Below are 18724 nucleotides of genomic sequence, written 5' to 3' on the forward strand. Positions count from 1 at the left end.
GTTTCTGTGAGGACTGGGGACATGAGCATAGAGTCCATAATGATCATGTGACCATGCTGTGTGACCCCAACATGGGGTGTGGCTTCCTAAGTCAAGAGTCTATGTATCTTCCTTTTGGTGCCTGGTGTGCACAGTAGGGCTGGTAGATTGGAACCTGGGGATGTGGGGCTGGCACTGGAGAGATTAGACCTCAAAGCTTGCTTTTCCATTCATTTGCCTCCTATGGGCTCCGCCTAGCCAGTGTGAAGACATTTCTGACACCTTTCTCCTAAAAGCCTGAGAGGGGCTCACTGCTTGCACTTCTCATCCCGTCTTATCCTTCCTTATGTCACGTTGACTGTAAGGTACCTGTTGTTATGTGTTTTTAATAACAATGAAAAAAGTGTAGGATTGATACAGGCTACAGCGTGGGTGAACACTGACAACATCCTAAGTGAAAGAAGCCACCCAGATCACATGCACATCTGATGCTTTAAATCCATCCAGGATTTGAATACGAGAGAAAGTCTCAATCAAGTTTCCAGAAAAAAGAAAGAAAACCAAATCAGAATGAAAGAAATTACTACCATAGAGTTGGGACAGCTGGTGAAAGTTGAAGTGGACCTATGGATCAGATGGTTAGAAGATAGTTTCATAATCCTCATTTCAGGGATATATGCTGGGTTCCTGGGAGAATATCCTTGTTTAGGGTCAAACACACTGGAGTATTTGTATGAAGGGGCAAATATGAATACTTTGAGTCTTGCTATTGAACATTTTCTGTAAGTTGGAAATGACTGAAAAATAAATTACTTCTCAAAACAACCATGTCAATAGGACAGAAAAGTCAAGACAATATTAAACATGGCTAGAGAGGCCAAGTCCTACCCAGATCCTACTCACCCCAAGTGATGATACACTTCGCTCTTGTAGGATTTCACGTGATTGTAAGGGACACTGTGGGAAGATTCTGTTAGGAGTCACTATCTCTTGGGTGTTGTGGATGACCTGGATGTGGTAGAAACAGTGGGATTTCTAGTTCTAGCTTTCGACATCAATCCACCAAAAATCTCTTAGAATATATGAATTCAGTAAAGCTGCAGGACCCAAAATGAATACATAAATCTCAGCTGTGTTCCTGTACACAAATAATGAACCATCAGAGAGAGAAATTAAGAAAACAGCCCCATTTAAAATAACATCAAAAGAACAAAATACCTAGGAATAAAGGTATCCAAAGACATGAAAGACTTGAGCACTGAAATTATTAAGATATTGGTGAAGAATTTGAAGACTCAAATGAAGGAAAGAGACCCTGTGCTCATGGATGGAAAGACTGATTAGTGCTAAAATGTCCATTCTAACCCAAACAGCACACACATTCAATGCAATTCCAACCATACTTCCAATGATATTTTTCACAAAAACTGAACGAACGATCCTGACAGTTGCATGGAACCACAAAGGACCCTGAACAGCCAAGGGGGTCCTGAGAAAGGAGAACAGTAGCTGGGGGAAACTCACTCTGACTTCAAACCATCTTATGCAGCTATGGTAACCAAACCATGTAGAAATGGCACAGAAAGAGGAAACTAGCCAGAATATTAGCAGGGAGAACCAAGGAAAAAAACCTGCTAATACGTGGTCAGTTAACTGATGACAAGTCTGCCAAAGACATACACTTGGGAAGGGAAGGTCCCCTCAATAAATTGCCTGGAAAACAGAACATCACAAGCCAAAGGACACTGGACACTGTCTGCACTGCACACAAAATGAATCCAAACCCCCAGTTTTCTACACCAAGCCCTTCCTCTGCTGGGTTCTCTGAAGACAGCGCCCCTCCAGACAGCCAGCCAGGCACAGGAAGCTTCTCCTCACTGTTTCTTCACCTTTTCTTCCCATGGCCTCCTGTCGGAACTGAGCTCCTCTCAGCGTGGACACAGCCCTGTGTTGTCCTGAAGTGAATCCCCGGGTAGGTCCTGAGTAGGCCCGTGTCCTGTAGGCTGTGCACAGGGCCAAGTCTGGGGGCAGAATCCGGAGCCCCTGCACTGGTAAGAGAGGTGGGACTGTCGCCCTCTGACGGCCAACTGGGAAATGCAGGCCGTAGCCATTCCTAGCTCAGGGGAGGCCTGGATTCCTGCTGGTGGTCCTACTGAATCCACTGCGTGTTGGAAATGCAAAAGGATGGAGGCAAATATCCTGGGACCTCTAGGAAAAATAGTTACAGAACAATTAGAAAACATACACAATGAAATGAAATTAGACACACATTTGACAGCTTACACCAAAAGTCATTCAACACTGACCACAAAAAAAATTTAAAACAGTAAACTATAAACAATACAGAATAATAATAAATAAATGATAAATAATACAGAAGAAAACCTACATGATCACGGGTTTGGTTGCCTAGATCATGAGCTTTGACCTTGAACGCACCACACACACAGGACGCACACACATGTGTACACACACACGTGCATATACACATGAATTCATGTGTGTGTAAATATATATATATGTGAATTTGTGTGTGTATATATCATGAATTCATGTATATATGTACAAATATATATACATGAATTCATGTGTATTTATATATATACAAGAATTCCTGTGTGTGTGTGTATATACATTAATCCATGTGTGTGTATAAAGTGAAAGTGAAAGTGAAGTCACTCAGTCGTGTCTGACTCTTTATGACCCCATGGACTGTAGCCTACAAGGCTCCTCTGTCCATGGTATTTTCCAGGCAAGAGTACTGAAGTGGGTTGCCATTTCCTTTTCCAGAGGATCTTCCTGACCAGGGATCGAACCTGGGTCTCCTGCATTGTAAGCAGACGCTTTACCGTGAGCCACCAGGGAAGTCCTGTGTGTGTGTATATATACATGAAATTGTGTGTGTGCATTTGTGTGTGTGTATACACACATGAATTCCTGTGTATTTGTGCACTCATGCTAAGTTCCTTCAGTTGTGTCTGACTCTTTGTGATGCTATGGACTGTAGCCCGCCAGGCCCCTCTGTCCTTGGGGATTCTCCAAGGATGAATACTGGAGTGGGTTGCCATGCTCTCCTCCAGGGGATCTTCCCAATCCAGGGATCAAACCCAGATCTCTTGCATTGCAGGCAGATTCTTTACCATCTGAGCCATCTTTACCATCTGAGCCACCAGGGAAGCCCTTGTGTGTGTATACACACACACACATATATGAATATATTATACACATACATACATGAATGGTATGACTTGAGATCCCAGAAATACACCATCCATTCATAATGAGCTCATTTTACACAACAGTCCACAGAACTAAATTGGGGGGAAATGGTGTTTTCAACAAATGGTGTTGCTAGGCAATTGGCTATCCACATGCAGCAGAATGAAATTGGACCCTTAGCTCATGCCACATACTAAAAAGTATCTCAAAATATATAAAAGGCTTAAATGTAAAAAGTAAAATTGCAGTCAGCCCCTTGTATCTATGGGTTCCACGTCCATGGATTCAAACTCTGTTGAGGTCCTTTAATGGACCGGAACCTGGTGGTCCGGAGTTGATGATAAGAAATTAAAAGAGAGAGAGAAAGAGGCTGATATTCCTTAGTTTATGCAGAAAACCAATAAAGCTCTTGGCACAGAGCTTGTGCTGCTTCACGCAGGCACCGGGTGCCTTCTCGAGGGGGTGAAGGCACAGTGTGCCTTCTCGAGAGGGTCTTAGAAGCCTGGGCAAGAAAGTGAGCTCAACGGGCCTCTGTGCTCCGAATTAGCCGGAGAGAGAGAGAAAGAAAGACACGGGGATTTAAGCTCTGAAGGAGCAAAGGTGTTTTAGTCAACATAGTGTGGGTATATATACTGTCTTACAAGGTAGCTATTTTCAGCAAAGATAAAAATTAAAAGTCCAGACTTACAAATTATCAAGGAAACATAAGGTAATCCATATCAAAGAGAGAGGGTTGTAAATAATCACTTTTACCATAAGGTTCATAAAAAGGAAGAGGGTCGTAAATAGTTAACTTATCACCGTATGGAAAAACTAACCAAGGAAATGCATGCATTCTTCAGCCCAGGGAGTGGCTTGCCAACTCCTCTTAATTCCTGAATATTCAGGAATTAATAAGGAACAGAGGATTCATGCCAGATCCAAAACAGCACACAGGAAGCCTCCTGTTAAATGCTTCCTGACAAAACTCCATATCAAAACTATAAGAAAAAAAATTTCCAAAGGGTTTCAAAAGGAAAACATTGAATTTGTCACATACCAGCAACTATTTACATAGCATTCACATTGCATTTTTAACATTTATACAGTGACTATATGTATTAGTTATTATAAGTAAGCTAGATTTTATTTAAGGTATATAAGAGGATATTTGCCCAGGTTATTTGCAAATACCATTCCATTTTATATAGGAGACTTGAGTATACCAAAATTAGGGTATTCTGGAACCAATTCCCCAAGGGTACCAAGACATGACTGTATAAACTCTTCAATAAAACATGAGGGTAGGGCTTCCCTGGTAGCTCACTGATAAAGAATCCACCTGCCAGTGCAGGAGACATGGGTTCGATCCCTGGTCTGGGAAGATCCCACGTGCCTCACAGCAACTAAGTCTGTGCCCCACAACTGCTGAGCTTGCTTGCTCTAGAGTCTGCATAACACAACTAGAGACTCTGTGCACAACAGTGCACAATGAAGATTCCTCAGGACACAAGGAAGACCCTGCCTGCCCCAACTAAGACCTGATGAAGCCAAACAAATATTTTTTTAAAAAACGTAAAAAAACAAATGTTGGCAACAATGCAGAGAAGTTGGAACCTTTAAAAATTACTTGTGCAAATGGAAAAGGATTCAACATATGTCTATGATGTGAATGTAAAATTACCGTACAGCTCAACAACTCTACTCTTGGGTATATACCCCAAAGAAGTGAAAACAGGTGTTCACACATGCTGATAGCAACACTCTTTATAAGACCCAAAAGGGAGAGATGGTGCAAATGCTCACCAGTGGGTAAACAGATAAACCAATTGGAGTGGATCCATAAACCACTATGATTTTTCCATAAAAGAAGTCAAGTGAAATGGTGCAGGCTATGTGGAAAACAGTGTGCCAGTTCCTCAAAACTTCGTCATAGAATTTACCTGTGATCCACCACATCCACATCAGGGTATACGACCCAAAGACTGAAAACAGGGGCTGGACACCTATGAGTACACGCGTCCTAGGAGCAGTATTCATCACAGCAGCAAAAGGCGCAAGTGACCCAACTGCCCATCGTGGGTGAGGGGATCAAACAAACGTGGTGGTGTACACACAAAGGAATGCATTCAGCCGAAAAAAAGAAGGGATTCTGACACGTGCTACTGCGAACAGAAGCCTTGAAGCCATTATCAATGAAGCAACTGTCACAAGCAGAACAAAATTCCACTTATATGAGGTACACACAGAAGTCAAGTTCAAAGGCAGAAAGTAGAGTGTGATGGCCAGGGGCTGAGGTAAATTTGTCTTTAATGGGCACACAGTTTCACTGGTGAGAACAGAAAAGTTCTGAACATGGACGGAGACGTTATTTGTACAACAATGTGAGTGTGGTTAATGCCACAGAACAGTGTACTTAAAATGTCTTAAATGGTAAATAATCTGTACAATTAATCACACACACACCTACACAAACACACAAAATACATAAAGTCCTGATACATGTTATAACACAGAAAAGGCCATATTTATCTTATGACTCAGGTCATATTTATCTTGTGCACTTTGCCTCCATCAAGGTTGTGAAAATGAGGAAAAGTATCAATCATGGTTCCAGGAAAAGAAACCTGGATCAGAACGGGGAAAGACGTTTCCCTAGAGTTGGGACAGCTAGTGAAAGTTGAAATGGGCCTTGGGTTGGATTGTAACATGGAAACCACGTAATCTCCTCGTTTGGATGCTACATGCTGGTTCCCTGGAAGAACACTTTCCCTGTCTTGGGTAAAACGCACTGGAGAATCTTGTGTGAAGTGGCAAATGCACTCCAGTAAGGACAGCTGGGAAATCTGAGCGTGTAGATATACAAGAGTTTGTTCTGCTACCACAGGTCTCTGTAGGTTTGGAATTACGGCAAAGTCAAAAACTTTCCAAAACACCTTATCAATACCACACCAGAAAATCAGAGAAAACATCACACTTCCTAATAGAGGGCCAGCCTTGTTACCTAGATCCACTTCATACAAACTCATGAGCCCGATCGCCCCTGTATGAGTCCACATGGAATTGACGGGCACTGTGGGAAGATGCTGGTAGGAGCCACTCTGTCTTCCATGTTGTGAATGGCCTGGATGTGACAGAAACAGTGGGATTTTTGAGTTGTAATTTTCTACATAATTCCATTAAAACACCATTGGAACTAATACATGAATTCAGTAATGGTACAAAATCAATACATACAAATCAACTGTACTTCTAAACACAAAAAATGAACCATCAGATATATGGCAAAACCAATACAATATTGTAAAGTTAAAAAATAAAATTAAAAAAAAAGAGAGAAAGAAAATAATCCAATTGACAACTGCATCAAAAAGAACAAAATACCAAGTAATACATTTAACCAAGGGCTTCTAAAGCCTGCACACTGAACACTTTCAGATGTTGATGAAGAAAATGAAGAAGAAACCAATAAACAGAAAGATAGTCCATGCTCATGGAATGGAAGAATTAGTATTGTTAAAATGTCCATTCTTTGCAAAGCAATGTCCAGTGTGAACGCATTCTTTGCCTAACTTTCAATGGTATTTTTCACAGAAATAGAGCAAATCCTTTTAATATTCGTGTGGAAATAGTCAAAGGAATCCTCAGAAATGAGAACTGGCTGGAGGCTTCTTATGCTTTGACTTCAATGTAATGAAGCTATAATCATGAAAACAGTGTAGGAGTCATCAGTGCACAGACGAGAAGAGCAGGACATGTTACAGAGCCCAAGCTCACTCTGCTCACTGCACAACAGGCCGATAAATTGGGAGAGAAAGTGTTGGAACAAGGAATAATGATTTTAATTGGAAAGCTAGCAGACCAAGAAGACGGCAGACTAGCCACTCGATCCATCTTTTCTCAGACCCAATTGGGGCTCCTTTTATACACAAGGGGAGGGGTTGCAGTGCTGACCAGTGGCTGTTTGGCACTGCAGCTCCACCTGCCCCAGCCCTATTACAACTGTATTACTTCATAGTGATAAGTGCCCTGCCGAGAATGAAGCCAGTCTACAGCCATAATATCCTGAATGCGTTGCATCGCCTTTGGTCTTGGAAGCTAAGTTAGGGTTGGGCCTGGTTAGTACTTGGATAGGAGACCACCTGGGGAATACTGGGTGTTGTAGGGTTTGGGGCTTCCCTAGTGGCTCAGATAGTAAACAATCTGCCTGCCACGCAGGGGACCTGGGTTTGATCCCTGGGTCGAGAAGATCCCCTGGAAAAAAGGAATGGCTACTCACTCCAGTATTGTTGCCTGGAGAATTCCATGGACAGAGGAGCTTGGCAGGCCACAATTCATGGGGTCGCAAAGAGTTGAACACAGCTGAGCGACTAACATTAACTAACTAACTAAGGGGATGAAAACTCAGAGAGCTGCCTTTTTTGGTAGGCTCAGCAGAGAAGGTTCTCCAGGCGCTAATGGTTGTGAAGGAACTTAATGGACCCCTTTCTTATATGGCCTCACTGATGCCAGGAGCCAGGCTTTGCCAAATAACAGTCCAGAGACCAGCCTGTCATGGTAAGTTCATTCTGCTTTCTTGTTTCTTACATCTGACAATTCAAGAAGCCTACCTCCTTACCGTGTCTTTTCTTCATTCAGGTTTCCATCTGTACTGGTAGTGCCTCACCTGCATCCATTCCTGCTTTGAGCCACAACTGCCCCTTTAAGCTACAGGCCCCATCCTCCATGCTGCAGCAGGGCGGGCTGGGTCACCTGGAACACGGGTCCTGCTGTGAGTGACGCTGCAGGATGCTCATCGTCCTTTAGGTTTGCCCTGCTCAGCCCCTCACCACCTCCTGTCATCCGTGGGGCCAGTTCTCCCAAGGGGGGTGGCAGGCTGTTCAGCTTCTGGTTGACATGCTCTTTCTCCAGCTTGTTACCTTCCTTAGAAATGTTTCATCATCTCCACCAAATACCCATTTGGAACTTTTAAGATGGCAGTTGAAACAGGCTCCTGTGTCACGTCAGTGCCCCTGCCCCTCCTCCCTTGCCCCCACGTGACCTCTGGGCACTCCCCACCCCAAACCATAACAAACTTACCTTAGTTCCTGCCACAACGTCCTTTTCTGCATCTCTGGTGACATTTCTCATCATCCTTTCCCCTCTGTACTGTCTTCCCTCCATCAGGCTCACCTGGTTGCAGGTACTGAGAAAAGTGAAGCTCCCTGGGCCCCCAGAGACCTCTCTTCTCCCCAGCCCTCACCTCATCCTCATCCCTCTGGATTTAGCATTTTGTACTCTTTGAACTGGGCATTACGATGAATTTAATTGCTGCTGTACACTCCTCCCCACCCCAACTTGATGTTCAGTTTTCCTTTTTAATTTTTCAAATTATTTTAATTGTGGTAACAGTGATTTATAATATTAATAACTCTCATGTGTGCCTTGTATGTCGACTTCACACACACTACACCGTGCTCACCGCCAAAAATTTAGTTTCAGTTCCTCACCATAGAGTGGGCCTTTTACCCATTTCTCCCTCTTTCTTTTCATTTTTAAATGTCAGTTATGAGTACAGGCCTTGGCACAAAGTAGATGAAAAAAAGGTGATGAAAAATTTATAGTGAAAAATTAAATTAGACCTAAATTCAAAGATGATTTATGGAGAAAAAGAAAGTCTTTTCCATTAGCTTTTTTCCCCCATTAGCTTCAATAATGCTTTTCTATTAGCATAACGCTTCCTTTTTTTCCTTCTATTCCCTTGTCTATATCCATCTCTTTGCACCATAATGTTCTCTGCCTTATTGTTTTCCCATAACACTGATGTAGGAGATAGATGGACTCCGGGTTAGACATTTACAACTAGCCTCCTGTTCACATTTCCTGAGACAAGCGATAGGTGGGCTCCAGTTGAGGCATTTACAATCAGCCTCCTGTTTGCCCTCTGAAATGGAAGTAACAACAGAAAGGTGATAAATAGCCAGTGTTTGTCTCTTATAAACACTTTAAAGTAATAGTCATGGCAAGGACAAAGAGGGACAAAATCCTGCTTGAATAAAGGACTGAGGTCTCCCCTCCCCCCACCCCCTTTTGGGACAAGGGAAACACTACACATGCGCAGAAAGGCTCCTTGTGGGTCAAAAATCAGGTGAAAATGCCAGACCATAATGAGTCTTGCTTCTCCCAGAAGCTTCCACTTCGAGATCCATCTTAGCTGAGGGGTGAGTGCACACCAGGGGAGAGTCTCAGGATAGGTCGGATGTGAAAAAAGAAACCAGAAAATTGGCAGAAAGGAAGACAAAGACCCAGAAAAACTGGCCTACGTACATGACTTAACCAACTCTTGATTGCGCTCCTTTCTCTCCAGGTGTGTATCTCTGTTTTGCTTCTGTCTTAACTAAACCAACTGTTTCTCTATGTTCTTTCCCACATGTTGCTGTGCTATGTTTCTAATAATAAACTTTGTACCTGCATTTACAGTTTCTGCCTCCATGGTAAATGCATTTTTCACTGGCGGCAAAGATCCAGGGAAAATTAGCTTCTAGCCTCTAGCCCTTGCTGGCCTGGTGGCTAGGATTCCTGGTTTTCGTTCAGGCTACCCAGGGTCAGTTCCTGGGCAGGGAATTAGATCTCACTTCGCGCCACCACTCACTGCTGCCTCACTGAAGTGAAGTGAAGTGAAGTGAAGTCGCTCAGTCTGGTCCAACCCTTTGCGATCCCATGGACGGTAGCCTACCAGGCTCCTCCGTCTATGGGATTTTCCAGGCAAGAATACTGGAATGGCTTGCCATTTCCTTCTTCAGGAGATCTTCCCAACACAAGGATCGAACCCTGATCTCCTGTATTATAGGCAGATGCTTTACTGTCTGAGCCACCAGGGAAGTGAGTTGCCTCACTGAGATCAACTCAATTTTTATCACCATTTAATCTACATCATATGAATTTTTGCAACTAATTTGTAACTTATAGAAAAAAGACTTCTTAGGTATTAACATACTGGTATTTCCAAAAGGGGGAAATACTTCGTCCCTAAAACTGCATTAAGAAAATCTGAACTTAAGAAAATATGTTTTGGTGTAGCAGAATTATTATTTTATCTTTACAAACCAGCATTTGTTAAATACTTAGCTGCTAATAACTGTTCAGGCTTCCCTGGTGGCTAAGCTGGTAAAGAATCGACCTACAATGCAGGAGACGTGGGTTCGATCCCTGGGTTGGAAAGATCCCCTGGAGAAGGGAACGGCTACCCACTCTAGTATTCTGGCCTGGAGAATTCCATGGACTGTGTAGTCCATGCGTGTAGTCCATGCAGAGTTGGACACGACTGAGTGACTTTCACTATTCACTAATAACTGTTCAGCCTGAAATAAGAACTTTCAAAAGTCTTTGGACACAGATGCTCTAACTTAATTCCCCTCTGGGGTAAATATTTTGCATGTGCTTTTAGGTTATATTACACAATAGGCACAGAACTCTTTTATTATGCATTTTATTTTCATATAAATTAACATCCTAGAAAAATTAAAATAGAAACACTAAATACAGTATTGCACATAGCAATCTCTGTTAAACGCCCCATTGTATCATTGAAGTTCATATACACATGGAGGGACTGAAGGAGACAGGAAGACGGCAGAACAGCAACCCGAGAGCCACCACTGTGTCTGTGCACATCAACTACAGACTGAAAGGTGAGGACAGTATTTTACATAAATAGAAACATAGTTACAATTCAGATTTTCTTTGTAAGTTGCTTCCATCATTGGTTTGCAATAGCAACAGATTCTCCCCTTTATTTATAGCCATACCCCAAGACATATCATTTTTAAAAATCTATTAATGTTAGACAAAGCCATCACAATGCTTCAGAAGTGACTTTAAAATACTCTCAGAAAGAGTGGAGTTATACTTTTCCCCTCTCAAACTAAAATAAAATATTTTCTTAGGCTCCTTTAGATCATAAACTCTTGCATACTCATTTCATAGCTTTTGATTAACTGCCGTAACACATAAAGGAAACCCCAATCAAGTCACAATACTCAGGCAGGTGGGTTTAATGAACAAGTCCTAGGTAGATATCAATCCATTTAAAGTTACTCTTTTTTTTTTTTTGCCAACAGTTGTCATGTTTGGCAATTTTATGAGGATCATTTAAAAGCACTGTGTCATTTTCTTTGAGAAGGGCAATGGTAAAAGTTACAGAGAGGCACGATTTTGGTTTAATTGGCCTTTGCTGCAGATTGGCTTTATGTAGGTCCTAAAGGACATGGTTGATAAAGACCCTCATTTAACTTAAAATTATAATTCCTGCCTATATTAAATGATGTATAGAAAGGGTTTTCCTTTTGCTATATTTTTTTCTATTCATTGTCTGATGAGTAAAAAAAATGATAATCTTCTTTCACAAATATATAGTTACAGAGACCAACCCAAGAGCTGGGAAAGCCTTATCTATGACATATATAAATGGTACCTCAATTTTAAAATAGAAAATTTATATGCAGATGTGAAACTGATACAAACAAGTCACTAGAAATAACATGTTAACCATAAATCTAAATGCAGTGACGTGGAGTACTGGTCATCAGGAGAAAGAGTGTTTCGCTGTGACAGGGAATATTCTCACAACAGTAAGTTGGAGGTTACTGTTTCGCATGTTCAGAATTAATGCAGATACTGCCTCTTACACATGCTGTTTTGGTCTATTGGTAAAATACCATAAACTTTTTCAAAAAGAAAAGGTGTCACATTCTCCACTGGTCTACTGCTTTTGCATTTTTATATGAATACAGTGTAGAATTCAACAATCAGTAAACTGTCTGGAAAACATAAAGATTATGCAAGAGGCCAAGAAGAAACATGATCAAAATGATGAGTTTCCTTCCTGCCCTCAGGCTGGCTGAATTCTGTGGAAGCGGCTTCAGTGACTCATTTTTGTTCTGCTTTTCATTAGTCAGGTTTTCATGCTTATTTTTGCTTTCTGAAATAAATGCACCAGGTAAAAGAAATAGTTAGAAGAAATAACTTTAAAGAATGTATAGAGTTTAGAATAGCATTTTCATTTGGATCAAATTCTTTGAGAAAAGGTTAAAGATCCACAGCTCATAAGTGAAAAAACATATAAGTAAAATCTATTTATCTCAGAATTTTCAGTAATATTTTTGAGGGAAAAAAATGTTTCAAAATTTAGCTTCTAATCGATGTGAAAGAGTATCAGCTCACTGTTCTCATTTTCAGTCTTATGTCCAAACACATAAATATTAAAATTGAACTGAGGCTTCATCTCATTGTTAATGTGATTTAATTCTCTTCTATGACTCAGATGGTAAAGAATCTGCCCACAATGTGGGAGACCCGGGTTCGATCCCTGGGTCGGGAAGATCCCCTGGAGAATGGAATGGTGACCCATTCCAGTATTCTTGCCTGGGGAATTCCATGGATAGAGGAGCTTGGCAGGCTATAGTCCATGGGGTCACAAAGAGTCAGACACAACTGAGTGACTAACACACTTTCATCTCATTCTTAATGTAATTTAATTCTCTGCTATCCTTATAACAGCATAATTGTGGTTAATAAATAACTATTCCTTCTCATTCTATACATGTACTTGAAGATATACTTTCATCAAAAAGACAGAAGATAAACCAAACCATAATATAATACTTGTTGTTCAATAAGATTTTGGTACAGAGAAATGGAAGGGGAAATATCTTTTAAATGCAGATATAATTTCTATTTTTTTCTAAATAAAGCTGTTTAATTGTGGCCCAATTTTGGTTATTTGAGTATCTTCCATTTACACTATATTAGACTAATTCAAAATGCTATTTTAAAGTCTAACCCAACTTTTCATTTAAAATAGCATTTACTTGCTCTGTAGTGCCAAGTGATAATCCCTCAAACATTCAACAAAACCTAAGACAGCATCACGAGGACTCATCATGTCCACCAAACCCTTCCCTTCCTGGTGCACAACCTGGTGTTTTATTTTGAAGGAAGAAACGAGCAAAGAGGGAAGAGCTTGGCTTGTTACGCTTGGCTGTGGGCTGACAGCTGCTGGTAGCCCCTGTGCAGCCTGAGCCCCTGGTCTGAGCAAAGAACAATGCTGCACCTGCACTCCCTGTGCTAGGCCCCAAGGGTGCTCATGGGATTACATCAGCTGTGCTGTGACCCATGTATGATGAGGAGAGTGAAAGATGGCCCCAACTCCACCAGCAGCCCCCCACATATATGCACCCCCTCAGTGGACCCATCTTGATGGTTAGGCTTTGAATGCTGAACACCGAGATTCTTTTAGCCTCTGGTACCTGATTACAGGCAGAAGGAAAAGGAGATTCTCTAAGTTGGAAGCTCACTATTTGTTCAAACTTAAGAGGAAGATGATTAAAATATTATTAGGTGGATTTGTATATTCTGAGAAAAGAGTGTTTAAAAGCCAGAGAAAGCTACAAATCAAAAACAGAATAAATACTTACAATTCCAGAGTCATGTCTTGGTTTTATTTTATAGAGTGACTTTCCCTTTTTCTGCCTACACACCTCTTCAGCTTCTTTTACTCTGGATGGGGAGAAAACACATGATATAAACAAAGACTTAGAAAGATCACTACAGTCCATCTATAGTAGGTGAGCAAGTATCATGAAGGATTTGATTTATTAGAGAAAAATAATACCACATACACAGGAATGTTACCTGATACTTGATTTAAAACCATAATAGAGTTAAAGGTGAATTCATCCAGTGGCTCTTAACTTGGAATCAAAGAAGGTCGAATGGAATAGGACACAAGCACGTTTATATTTTTAGGCATACTAAAGGAGTCTTACACACAGGAAAATAAAGAAATATCCCTCATATTCAGGTGAGGTGCTGAGATTGGCTCCATTACATAAAAGGGGATGGCACTACCGTATAAATCAGAAGCATTAGTGAAATAAGCAGCATCATATAAGAACTCATATGTTTATTTAAAATGATCTCAGATTCAGTTTCCACATTATGTTTCCCCAGGCATGGAAATCTATACAATGAATACTTGGGACCGTTTTTTCTTTTTTAATTGAGCGTCATCAAGCATGGGGACCAGTCATTTGAAAACAGAAAATAGAGACTGAGCAGTAATGTTTGAACTCATCTAGCATTTCCTTTTAAACACATGATCCAAGGAAAACAGTATTGAATTTACCAGAGGAACAGTTAAAAGAGGACATCACTGGAAGGGAGGTTGCACAGCAGGTCGCCCTGCTGTCTGATGCTGGGGTAGCATCTGCTCGCTTGGCCCCCTGTGTCCCTCGGGGAGGACAAGGGCTCAAGAACGCAGAAGAGTATCACTACTAGGACTGCCCGGAGCTGCTGCAAACATCCAGAAAGCTTCACTTTAAGAGTCCTTTAGAGGGCTTCCCTGGTGACCCAGGGGCCGCTCCCAGTGCAGGGGCCCAGGTTCCATCTCTGGGCAGTGAGCTAGATCCTGTACACTGCAAGGAAGAGTCTGCATGCAGCAAGTAAAGAGCCCATGTGTGGCAACTAAGGCCTAGTGCAGCTAAAAAAAAAAAAGGCACTAAAAGTTCTTATAAAATGCTATACAATGTTATGAATGACTGCTTCTACTAAGCAAATAGTAAGGAATATGTGTGTTAGTTGCTCAGTTGTGTCCGACTCTTTGTGACTCCATGGACTACAGCCTTCCAAGTTCCTCTGTCCATGGAATTCTCTAGGCAAGAATACTGGAATAGGTTGCCATTCCCTTCTCCAGGGGATCTTCTCAACCCAGGGATTGAACCCAGGTCTCCTGCATTGCAGACAGATTCTTTACCGCCTGAGCCACCAGGGAAGCCCAAGAAATATGTAGACTGGAATTCTATTAATAAAAACAGGTGCCATTAGAAAGAAAATAACCTACTAGGTTAATTTATTTTCATTATTTTGATTCTCCTTGGGAATTAAAAATAGAGTACTTCTGGAGAAACTGACAAAGCTGTGATTTATCTTAATAAAAGACTTCTTATGGAGATCTTGAAACCTGGTTCCTGAAAGAAATGAGTTATAAATGTATTTCTTAAGCCTGATGGCAAAGTTTCTAATGACAGATTTCATCTCCTATGCAGCTGAATGAATCCCTGTTTTTAAACAACAGAATGAAACAATTCGTTGAGTGCAGCAGCTATGAGGTTACTGAGGCACGATGGATCAAACTAATTCTTTTTGCTTTTTTCCCCTACAGTTAGTGAAAATCCAATAAATCCTCTCTTAAATTTACCTAGAACTCTTTAAGGCATTTTGTAATATTAAAAAAAAACGTACTTCACAAGTATTTAGACCACCAAAGCATCTTAATTTTCTTACTATCTTATTTTCTAAGTATCACAGAAAGCCCAGTCTAATACAAACATTTTAAGTTTTACACAGAAAACAAGTGTGGCCATTCCTACAGCAGGAGAACTAGAGAGTGTGGTCAGGATGCCTGAGTCGGTGCAGGGCTGAGGGCCCTGAAACCCAGGCAAGAGTCACAGGTGTGCACAGATGCCAAGGATGTTGCCCCAGCTCAGGATTCAGGGCAGTTGTGCCCCGAGGGCTTTCAAAGAGAAATCTTAGTTTTCCATACTTCCCTTAGAAGGGGAAATGGGGCTGAGAACAAGGACTCTGTACGGAATAACCTGGGAGTGCTGCAGGGGACCCTGTTGCCCTAGGACTCCCCACCGAGGCCAGAGCTTCCTCCACCCTACTGGTTCAGGCTCTGGATATGAACGTGACTGATGGGGCAAGTGGTTCCTGTGTCCCTAGACTCTTGGCTGCACACACGGCTGAGCTGGGAGCTGGGCCCTGGGCACCAGACAGCAGAGAGGATTCTCAAAGTCAGGTGCAGAGGAATTTCGGAAAAGCAGCTCCCGGGCCAGGTGGTTCTGTTCCAGGTTAGTCTCCCTGGGATGTGCTTGCTTGGAAGCAGGAGATGTGGGCACTTGTGGGCAGCTCTGTGAGCAGGCCTATCTATCCTAAGCCTCCTAGCAAATGCTGCTCCCAAATGCCAGTTCTCTTTCAACAAAACTCTGACAAGACTTTCCCCCCACACTTTAGGCAGGAAAAAAGAACGTGTCCCTGGAGGTGAGCTGGCAGAAGTAAGAGGAAAAATACTGAGGGAAGTGGGGATGGAGAGGCCCCAGTCCCTTCCTGCTCAGGCCTTCCTTAAAAAACTGGAAATAGAACTGCCTTATGACCCAGCAATCCCACTGCTGGGCATACACACCGAGGAAACCAGAAGGGAAAGAGACATGTGTACCCCAATGTTCATCGCAGCACTGTTTTTAATAGCCAGGACATGGAAGCAACCTAGATGTCCATCAGCAGATGAATGGATAAGAAAGCTGTGGTACATATACACAATGCAGTATTACTCAGCCATTAAAAAGAATACATTTGAATCAGTTCTAATGAGGTGGATGAAACTGGAGCCTATTATACAGAGTGAAGTAAGCCAGAAAGGAAAACACCAATACAGTATACTGACACATATATATGGAATTTAGAAAGGTGGTAATGATAACCCTGTATGCAAGATAGCAAAAGAGACACAGATGTATTGAACAGTCTTTTGGACTCTGTTGGTGGGATGATTTGGGAGAATGGTATTGAAATATGTATATTATCATATGTGAAATGGATTGCCAGTCCAGGTTTGATGCATGAGACAGGGTGCTTGGGGCTGGTGCACTGGGATGACCCAGAGGGATGGGAAGGGGAGGGAGGTGGGAGGGGGGTTCAAAATGGGGAACACATGTCCACCCGTGGCAGATTCATGTTAATGTATGGCAAAACCACTACAATATTGTAAAGTAATTAACCTCCAATTGAAATAAATAAATTTATATTAAAAAAAAGTGCTTGCTTTTCTCATGGCTTTTGTAGTGTCATTGTTCAGTCACTCAGTCATCCCTGACTCTTTGTGACCCCATGGACTACAGCAAGCCAGGCTTCCCTGTTCTTTACCATCTCCCACAGGTCGCTCAAATTCATGTCCATTGAGTCAGGGATGCCATCCTCTGTCATCTCCTTCTCCTCCTGCCTTCAGTCTTCCCCAGCATCAGGGTCTCTTCCAATGAGTCAGCTCTTCTCATTAGGTAGCCAAAATATTGGAGCTTCAGCTTCAACATCAGTCCTTCCAATGAATATTCAGGGTTGATTTCCTTTAGGATTGACTGGTTTGATCTCATGTCCAAGGGATTCTCAAGAGTCTTCTCTAGCACCACAGTTCAAAAGCATTAATTCTTCCATGCTCAGCCTTCTTTATGGTCCAACTCTTACACCCATACATGACTACTGGAAAAACCATAGCTTTGACTATACAGACTTTTGTCGGCAAAGTGATATCTCTGCTTTTTTTTTATTAGTTTTATTTTATTTTTAAACTTTACAATATTGTATTGGTTTTGCCAAATATCAAAATGAATCTGCCACAGGTATACATGTGTTCCCCATCCTGAACCCTCCTCCCTCCTCCCTCCCCATACCATCCCTCTGGGTCGTCCCAGTGCACCAGCCCCAAGCATCCAGTATCGTGCATCGAACCTGGACTGGCGACTTGTTTCATACATGATATTATACATGTTTCAATGCCATTCTCCCAAATCTTCCCACCATCTTCCTCTCCCACAGAGTCCATAAGACTATTCTATACATCAGTGTCTCTTTTGCTGTCTCGTACATAGGGTTATTGTTACCATCTTTCTAAATTCCATATATATGCGTTAGTATACTGTATTGGTGTTTTTCTTTCTGGCTTACTTCACTCTGTATAATAGGCTCAAGTTTCATCCACCTCATTAGAACTGATTCAAATGTATTCTTTTTAATGGCTGAGTAATACTCCATTGTGTATATGTACCATAGCTTTCTTATCCATTCATCTCCTGATGGGCATCTAGGTTGCTTCCATGTCCTGGCTATTATAAACAGTCTGCTTTTTAATATACTGCCTAGGTTTGTCATAGCTTTTCTTCCAGTGAGCAAGCGTCTTTTAATTTCATGGCTGCAGTCACCATCTGCATTGATTTTGGAGCTCAAGAAAACTGGAATTCTCCAGGCAAGAATACTGGAGTGAGTAGCCACTCCCTTCTCCAGGGGATCTTCCTGACCCAGGGATGGAACCCAGGTCTCCTTCATTGCATGCAGATTCTTTACTGTCTGAGGCACCAGTGAAGCCTCCAACGACTATTAGACATAGACACAGACCGTAGACTATTAGACTATAGACAGAGAGAGAGTTTATCACGTTTCCTCCCGTGACACTCAAAAGAGAGCACAGCAGAGCTATTTATACCACAGTGGTTTGGAATTCTGTGCGAGAAAGATGTGGGCAATACAAGGCAAGAGCGCATCTAGGAAATATACATATTAAGGGAGAACAAAACCACAGTTTTTTCCTCTACTGGATTATTCCTTTCAGGCTAAAAATATGCTGTTGATTCCTCCATTAAAAAAAAAAAAATCCTTCACTCCTTCCCGCTCCAGCAACACCTTCTTTCTCTGCTGACCTCCGAGTGTACTGGCTCCTCCAGAAAGCCACCCATCATCCTCT

At 41.9% G+C, this 18724-nt stretch overlaps 1 protein-coding gene across 1 annotated transcript in view; it reads right to left on the reverse strand.

Annotated features, from left to right (window-relative positions):
* Positions 1-10629: 10629 nt before the first annotated feature.
* The window catches only part of LOC614741 (formin-2), a 357851-nt gene continuing 349756 nt past the window's right edge, over positions 10630-18724 (reverse strand). Inside the window, exons 19-20 of the mRNA XM_059882644.1 lie at positions 13632-13713; positions 10630-12136 (exon numbers count right to left, since the gene is read on the reverse strand). Of these exons, the coding sequence (XP_059738627.1) occupies positions 12110-12136; positions 13632-13713 (109 nt within the window). The 3' untranslated portion in view covers positions 10630-12109. The remainder of the gene's footprint in view (positions 12137-13631; positions 13714-18724) is intronic.

Source organism: Bos taurus, chromosome 28 (genome assembly GCF_002263795.3).
Source record: "Bos taurus isolate L1 Dominette 01449 registration number 42190680 breed Hereford chromosome 28, ARS-UCD2.0, whole genome shotgun sequence".
In the NCBI taxonomy this organism is placed as follows: domain Eukaryota; kingdom Metazoa; phylum Chordata; class Mammalia; order Artiodactyla; family Bovidae; genus Bos; species Bos taurus.